The sequence below is a fragment of the Chelonoidis abingdonii genome, chromosome 3 (assembly GCF_003597395.2).
Source record: "Chelonoidis abingdonii isolate Lonesome George chromosome 3, CheloAbing_2.0, whole genome shotgun sequence".
NCBI classification, from domain to species: Eukaryota; Metazoa; Chordata; order Testudines; family Testudinidae; genus Chelonoidis; species Chelonoidis abingdonii.
In genome coordinates, this window is record NC_133771.1 from 191,400,662 (window position 1) to 191,409,787 (window position 9,126).

The 9,126-nt window shown below is 44.0% G+C and overlaps 2 protein-coding genes across 5 annotated transcripts in view; one reads left to right on the forward strand and one right to left on the reverse strand.

The window, feature by feature from the left end:
• The window catches only part of FOXN2 (forkhead box N2), a 118,957-nt gene that overhangs the window by 81,104 nt on the left and 28,727 nt on the right, over window positions 1-9,126 (reverse strand). The window lies entirely within an intron of this gene.
• Window positions 4,011-4,307, forward strand: LOC116818318 (histone H4-like). The gene is given in 1 exon segment (XM_075063459.1): window positions 4,011-4,307. A coding segment is annotated over 1 exon segment (297 nt).

The following is a 9,126-nucleotide window of genomic DNA, read 5'->3' on the forward strand; positions in this document are numbered from 1 at the left end:
GGCAAGGGTCCTGGGGGGGGGGCAGTCAGGAAAGAGAGGAGGGTTGAATGGGGGGGTGGAGAGCAGTCAAGGGCAGGGGTTCTGGGGACAGTCAGGGGACAGGAAGAAGGGGTGGTTGCATGGGGCAGGGGTCCTGGGGAGGCTGTCAGGAATGAGAGGAGGGGTTGGGTGGGGTGGCGCGGGTTCGGGGACAGGGGTGTGTGGATCGGGCAGGGGTCCCAGAGGGGCCGTCAGGGAACGGGGGGGTTGGATAGGGCAGGAGTCCCAAGGGCGGCAGATAGGAGGTGGGGGCCAGGCCACGACCCCCTCCCCTAACTGCCCTCCATACAATTTACAAAACCCAATGTGGCCCTCAGGCCAAAAAGTTTGCCCGCCCCTCCTCCTGAACTAGCCTGACAGTCTGACTGTAAACCAGTTAAATATTCATAAAGCAAAATATAAGGAAGGAGAAGTAGCATTTCAGTCAGAAATGCCGCACTTTAACTACTGCCATTTAAGAACACGAACAGAGCTACTGACTAATTTTTGCTGAACACTGTACATTCAAGAGCTTACTGTTCAGGACCTAGAAAGTGGTGGAATCTTTAAATGTAGTGGAATCTTTAAAATGTGCATAAACCTTTTAGGAGTGTACATAGTAGCAAAAATAAATTAATCTGACCTCAGGATTAAAAACAACAACAAAAAACATATTTAAAGTTACCATTGCTACAGCTGGAAACCAGTTTTTCATTTTCTCTGTATGTGCAGTGACTGGGATTGTGAACTAACTCAGTCAATCAAAAATCATGCAATCTTACTTGGTATAGCTGGTCAAAAACTTTACTGAAAAACTAAATAATTCTTCCCAATCAAAAAGCCCGCAAATCTCATGGCAGATTTATGTTAATCAGTGCATTGCTGAGGACAGATTTAAACATACCTGAGAAAAATAAAAACTTATAGCTCTATTATTCAATTTTTCCATGCTTTCTTAAAACTAGAACACTATTAATTCTAAACTAGTTCTTTAAAAACTAAAAAACACCAAACTAATACAATGTGGGTTTTACAATTTTCCTTATGATAAGCAATTTTCATTTCCTTGTTCCATTCCTTTCTACCCAATTGTGCTCTAGTTCAGTGCTTTTCAAAGTGGTGGTCTGTGGACCAGTGCCAGTTCACAAGCCATCGGCTGCTGGTCCACAGCGAGTTTCCTCATAAGAGTGTCCAATAGGATAACAATATGGCACCAATTCTTGGCATACTGGAAAAAAAAACTGCCAGTCCCCTACACCAGATAGTTTGAGAAGCACTGCTCTAGTTCACACTGCTCAGCTATGTATTATGGTCACTTACTTGTCAACCCATTTAAACAGGAGACAAAAAAGTAACATTCAAATTTAGGTTGCGGTTACCCATTTTAGAGAAAGGGAATCAGTGATCTCAGTTTACTAGTGCGAATTTAGCATGGACTCTCGTGTAGCCTTCTCAAAGGCAGGAATTGAAGGAAAATGTTAATTTAGCTAAACTGGCTCTTACAATCAAGTAAGCATTGTGATGTTAAAGAGTTATTGGTTTATGTGTTATCAAGCATTCACCAAATGTCATTAAAATGTATAACGAACTATCCTAAACATTTAAAATAAAATATAACTTCAAACATTCTTATTTTTCAGGAACTGTGAAGAATACTTGTAAACTCACCTATTATGGCCCAATAAAGTCACAGCCCTATAACCCTGCTGCTTTTCGAGGCTGTACTCCACAAGGGCTTTAATTAAATTCTGTATCAAGTATTATTTAAATACTTGGTAAATTATAAGAAGCATGGTATATAAAAAGTTATTTTAAATATAATTATATTTAAACTCCACTGTAATAACTCTGAGCACACTAATGTAAGGTAGGCAGGATTAAAATGACACCCAAGAAAGAAAGGACAAGTTTCTTTAGCTGAGAGGTTTGATGATTTCCTGTAGATAATTGGTGTTCCTGGAGTTCTATTCTCAACTCCAAATAACTGACGTTCTTTAAGTAACAATGGTTTGTAATTATTTTTCTTCTTCACAAAACAGAATATTCTAGGACTTAATTCAGCACATTATACAGCACATTATGGGCTGCTGTAGCAAAAGCCGAGAAACGCAGCTGATACTTCCTTTCTACAGGAAAGGTTTGCAATGCCACAGAGCCCACCATTTCTCTAAACAGAGATTAGCTGTGATGAATTGTGAGGATACTCAAGGAAGGAAAGCTCATTAAAATGAACTTTCCGGTCTCCCCTTTTTTGCTCTTCATCCCCCAAAACACATAAGGCCATATAACCTGTGGGAATTACTGCTGCTGTACAGCTGACATGACACCTTCTTCACCCTTGTTGTACAGACCAAGCTAGGGGCTGGATAGAGCCTGGCGATCTATGGTATGCATCTGTGTGACTGGGTGTGCATACCTTGCACTGGGCAAGAGAGGGTTAACCCCACACTATGGGTGGCAGAATTCCTGCCCCTCAGACCATGCTGGGAATGCTCCATATGCTGCCTCATAATAAAAGGGAGCAGCTCAGCTCATTCTAGGCTGACCACTCAGGAGAGAAGATGCTTGGTGGAGGCTCCTGGCCAGGAGCCGTTACAGCCACTGACTGTGGGAGCCAGAGAATCCTGGGACCAGACTGGAGACCTGCTACCTTTCGTCAACTGCTGGGAGTCAGACTTCCAGGGTGCTATCCCCACCAGGGAACCCAGAGACACCGACAATGTATGGACTGCTACCTCAGGAAACACAGTAGGAAGTGGCCCAGGGAGGTGGGGCAGAGAGAGGGGTATCTCTCACCCGAGCAAGGTCAGCATGTTACGGTAGAATTCCCTGCTGACTGGATGGCAACCACATCTGTCTCCAAGAGAGCCCTGGGCTGGAACCCTATGGAGAGGGAGAGTCCTGGTCCCCCTACCCCAGCCACTACTCACCCCTAGGTGACAGCCCACTTCCCTGAATCCAGCCGCTAGGCCATGCAGCCCTGAACATAAGGGCAGCTGTGTTGACTCTGGACGTTAGGCTGCACAGCCCTGTTCCCAACAGCTGCCATATTGACTCCAACCCCTGGGCCATGCTGATTTCAGCCTGGGGACAGGCTGGAAGACTAACTGCGGTTATATCACAACCCCAAGCCACCCCCAAAGGAGGATGGGGTGTGCATATCATGTGACAATTTCAAAGAACAGAAGTGACCAATCAAATTAATTTACATAATCATTCTACAACTCTTACTGTTCATACATTCAATTAATGACATGCTGACAAGTCATCCACCATACACTCTCCAACAACCACAAGACATACTTATTAACTCTTTCAATATGGGCACCGCTCAGCTAGTAACTGAACATATAAACTGAGAGGTAACAGAATATTTAGTAAATTACCCTAATTGGTCATTGCCAAGATTTTTAACACTTAAAATATGTTTCTGTTCTAATGTATTTTGTATACATGACTTACTGCAATCTCAGCTGTAAGTTAATGAAGTTGTTTTTTGGGGGGGGGCGGGGAAGAGGAGTGTTTTCTTACTAGGAATGCTGCACTAAAGGAAATGACAGTTCAAGAAGAGAAAAGAATTGCAAATGGTAGAATACTGCTAGTTGGAACATCACTACAAGACAGGTTTTACACACACTGTAGCCATTTCTGCATTAGGATTTTTTGCTAAACTGTTGCCATCAGTGCTTCAGCTCCACTAGTGGAGGGGCTAGTGTAGACAGCTTAACAGGTGGTCAACAATACTTTGTTCACGCTAATGCTTCCATCAGAGCTGAATTGGTCATGGCAACAGTAGAAAATGTTTAGAAAAAGCATTCTGTTTTAGACAAGGTTACAATTACTACTCCTACGGGAATTCTGCACACAATATTTTAAAATCCTGCAAAATTCTGCATATTTTATTTTTCAAAATAACACAATAAAATCACACTCCTGCTGACAGCCCCTGGGTGTCTGGGGCTCCCGCTGACAACTGTTTGTGTGATTTCATCATGTCTGGTTGCGGTAAAGGTGGTGAAGGCTTGGGAAAGGGAGGTGCCAACCGCCATTGTAAAGTGCTTCCAGATAACATCCAGGGTATAACCAAGCCAGATATTTGTCGCTTGGCTCGACGCGGGGGGGTGAAGCGTATTTCGGGGTTGATCTACAAACAGACCTGTGGAGTGCTGAAGGTGTTCTTGGAGAACGTGATCAGCGACGCTGCCACTTACACTGAACATGCCAAGTGAAAGACTGTAACGGCTACAGATGTGGTTTATGCTCTGAAGCGCCAGTGTCATACTCTCTAAGGTTTTGGTGGATAAACGGGTCACTAAAGTCAACAGGACAACTGTTGGCAGGAGCCTCAGCTGTCTGGGGCTTACAGTGGGCGGGAGTGCTGGGGGGGAAAATCACAAATTCTGCAGGAAAAAATACAATTCTGTGGTGAACATTAATTCTGTGCAAATACCCGGTTGAAAAGGGACTCTGGCGGCTCCAGTCAGCACTGCTCACCGGGTCGTTAAAAGTGCGGTTGATGGTATAGCGTGGCTAAGACAGGCTCCCTGCTTGCATGGCTCCACGCAGCTTCTAGAAGCAGCAGCATGTCCCCCCTTCGGCTCCTAGGCATGGGGGCAGCCAGTGGGCTCCGCACACTACGCCCACCCCAAGCATCCCCAGCCAATGGGCGCTGCAGGGGTGGCATTTGCGGACAGAGCAGCACACAGAGAACCACCTGGCCGTGCCTCCATGTAGGAGCTGGAGAGGGGGCATGCTGTTGCTTCTGGAAGCTGCCTGAGGTAAGCATTGCCCAGAGCCTGCATCCCCGAGTCCCACCCCAGAGCCCATATCCTTAGCTGGAGTTCTCACCCCACAACCGAACACCCTGCCCCAAACCTGATCCCCCTCCCACTCTCCGAACCCCCTCTGTCCCAGCCTGGACCATCCTCATACACCCTGAACCCTTCATCCCCAGTCTCACCCCAGATCCTGCACCCGCATCCGGAGCTCTCACACACTCTCACACTCCAGCCCCAGCCCAGAGCCCCCTCCCACATTCCGAACCCCTCAGCCCCAGCCCGGAGCCTCCTCCCACAGCCCAACCTGCTGAGCTAGCCTGCTGAAAATTAGCAAGTGAGTGAGGGTGGGGGGAGCGAGTGACAGAGGGAGGGAGGATGGAGTGAGTGGGAAGCGGGGCCTCAGAGGGGAAAGGCTTCGGAGGAGGGATGGAGCAAAGGTGTTCAGTTTTGTGTGAGTATAAAGTTGGCAACCCTATTAAAGTAGTACACACCTGCTCAACTGACGAGACATACTCCATTTCTCCTTCCTGCTGCCATCCCTCTTCTTTCTCTCTTACCAAAGGAGGAAGATGACAGATGGCAGTCACATTATCTGACCTCCCTGCTTAGCATTTTGAAGCCCAGAAACTTACTACAATTCCCATGGTGATAATTCCAGACCTGAAAGCAGCACCAATTCAATCTGCCTTCTTCTAAACAAACAAACAAAAAAAACTCCACAACAAATCTGATCAGCTGTGCATCCCTAGACCCCCTGTTAACTCAAGAGCTCACACTGACTCCTCTGTATTGGTCCTGCCACATGGATGCTGTCAGTCATGCCATACCATGTTTGCTCTTTTAGTACAGTTTTTATATTTTAACAATTGTGAATAAAGTCTAAAGACATTAGGCACGCAAATCCCATTGAAATTCAGTAGGATTTGGGCCTTAAAGAAGAGATTCCCAAACCTGATCAGCTTTGTAGGTTGACAAATCTAAGGAACGTCACAGATGAATGTCATAGAGACGTTTGGCATAATTGAAAAACTAAACACGTTAACAGATCACCGGGACCAGTATGCATCCAACCCAAGGAGTCTGAAAGAACTCAAACGTGAAGTTGCGGAACTATTAGCTAAGGTTCGTAACCTTCATTACATATCGGCTTCAAGACCGCAATGACTGGAAGTTATGCAATGTAAACACCAATATTAAAAAGGCTCTTAAGAATGATGCCCGGCAATTACAGACTGGTAAGTCTAATGTGTATCCCTTTGTTCTAGGGGCAAATACTGCGAAACATTATAGTTAATCAATAAAAACGTTGTCAACACATTAGAAAAACATAAACTGTGAGCAATAGTCACCACATGGTCTAATGCTAAAGGATACTCGTGCTTTTACTAATCTATTAGAAGTCTCTTTGACAGCGGGGTCCACACAAGACATGCTGCACGAAGGGGGGATTCCCAGTGGAACATAGTGACTTAGGATTTCCAGAAAGCCTTCTGAAACAAAGGTCTCCCTCACTACGTACTAAAGAGCCTTACATTCAAAACTAAAGCGTAGGTGATATAAAGGGAAAGGTCCTTCATTGACCTGAGACACTGTTACAGCAGAGACCAGAGAACAAAGGGAGGCAATCTAATTGGCAAATTCAAATATAAGAGCGGGTAATCTGTGTGTTCCGCCCAAGGCACTCCTCCAGACCAAATCCTATTCCAATTTATCATCGAAATGTATCCCTGGAAGAAAAGGGTAAACAGTGAGTGGCAACGTTTCAGACTGATACTGAAACTTGCTCAAGGATAGTTAAGCACCCAAGCAGACGTACACGAACTTCAAAAAAGATCTCATAAAAACTATTTGACTGGGCAACACAAATGGGAAATCAAATTTAAATCGTGGATAACATGTATCAATGTAACGCCCACACTGGATAAACATACCCCAAACTCATAACATAATATTCCCCCGCACTGGGGCCAATTTACTCACACACAAAGTCAGGGAACAAAAGCATATTCGGCGCCAAAGTTCATCCGGGACCAGTCTCTCTCAAGACTAGTCCCACCTACAGTGTGCAGCCGAGGCCCACTCAACACACAATACAAACAGATTTAGGAATCATTAAAAAGGGGAAGAGAATAAGACTGGAGAATACATTATTGCCCTTATGATACATCGAATGTAACGGCCCACCGACTCAAATTACTGAGCTACAAGATACGTCCCTCATCTCAAAAAACGATATACCTGGCCACTGTGAACAGGTCAAATAAGGGCAACTAAAAATATCCATCAACTAGGGTTTGGAACGGGTGCCCAATATGAAGAAGATTAAAGAGGTCTAGGACTCTTCAGCTTGGAAAAGAGAGAACCAAACAGGGGATATGGATCAGAATATAAGTCAAAAAATCATGAGTGATGTGGAGAAAGTGAGACTAAGGCAGAAAGTTGATTTACTATCCATAAATACAAAACTGAGAAAGTCACCGAAACTAAATTAACAACAGCCAGGTTTAACACAAAATAACAAGGACAGTCTTCTTCCAACGCAGCCGCCACCAGCTCAAACTTGGGAACCTCTTACCCGTCAGCGAGGTGAAAAGGTTATGGACTATAACAGCACATTTAAATAGAGCAACTGATAAACTTCAATGTGTTTAAGTCCATTAATGGCTATTAGCCAGGATGCGTAATCGGAATGGTGTTCCCTGTAGCCTTTGTTTGTCATAAGATGGAGATGATGGCATGAGACGAGATCACTGATGCATTGCCTGTTAGTTCCACTCCCTCTGGGTTGCACACTAGCTACTGGGCACTGTCGGGCTAATAGAAATAGTCGCGGGCTAGATGGATTCCTTTGGTGCTGACCCGGTAGCAACTGCCGTGTCTTATGTCTTTAATGTTATGTCTAGAAAAAAACACAATACATACTAGTCGAAAAGACTACCCATTAAAATCGAAAGGCTGAGTGCGCTGACTTACAACCTAAAGTTAATAATCCCCAGAAATAGTTGTACAAAGCAGCTTGTTCCTATCTCCCCCCTGGTGACCGATGAATATAATAGTCTTAGCTAAATCTATGGTATATACAGGAAAGTCTGTGATACCAGTCAGGGATAAACCCATTCTATTGGAATCCAATCCAGGTGCCTGAAAACACAAGGTATCCCATTTCATCGCAATCCACACACACACTGTCCAAACTTCTAGATGTACCAATAATTGCTAGGTCCTGATAACAAGTAGTAAGTGACATGTAATAAGACCACGTATCGAACTTAAATCAATAGCAGAGAGCGAATTAAGTGCACCAGACACATGTGGTAATCGTCAGCGTTTATAAAGTAATAAAATATTAGAGAGAAGCCAATTCTCTTGTTAATAGTGCTACTAACTGAAGAAATCTATCTGGTTTGTCACTTAATTACAGGTTTCAGTCAGAAACACGATTAACTAACTGTAAATCCACATTACATACTACAATGAAATTTCCTGGTAATCGATGTACAGCCCCAATGATCAAACCTTGTGTTCCAATAAACAAGTCGAGGCCGCACAATGCAACCCAGTTCCAAATTTAGAGTACCCTTGTACATACTCAATGAGCTAAGCTGCTATTCAAGCGGCACGGGTGCCGGGCTGTTACTTATTTTTGAGCAATGGATTCTGCTAAAAACCCCTCCCACAGCCACACTCCTGCTGACAGATTCCAGGAAACTTGCTATCCCACACACAACGATGGCAGAAATCCCCAGGCCATGGCCGGCAAAGTTGCATTTCTGATACCTTTGGCCTCACCACTCAAGTAAAAAACGGGAAAGGTTCAACCTAAAAATATTTTCATAACAGATGGTTCTTGACTACAAATAAATTTAACTGAAGGACGAGGTGCTTAATAGCTTTGGATTTCCACTGTTTGTTATAGGCAATTTATTGCTCCGGACTTTCCAGAAGCATAAATCACATATTTTTTAAGTTACACCTTCCCCAGTCGGGTCTGACGCATGAAAGGGAAGGGATTTTTAGAGCCCTTCAATAATCACACCTCAACACTTAATATTACAATTGGGTATTGGAATTTCTTTGTTTGTTTGTCAAACATATCGTGTCTTGTTCTTCAATGGGATTACCTCTAAAAATCAAATATGTACCTAATAATTCCCAAAGTTTAATTTATACACTAAACTTGATTTTTTTCCCAGAGGAAGATAAGATAGACAGAGTTTCCTCGATCTTATATTACCAAAGATAAAGATAGTATCTCCTTTAGGAAGACTCACATATAAGAAAACATAACCAGTAACTTGAAGGCGCTATGTAAAGTGATACACTAGATTTC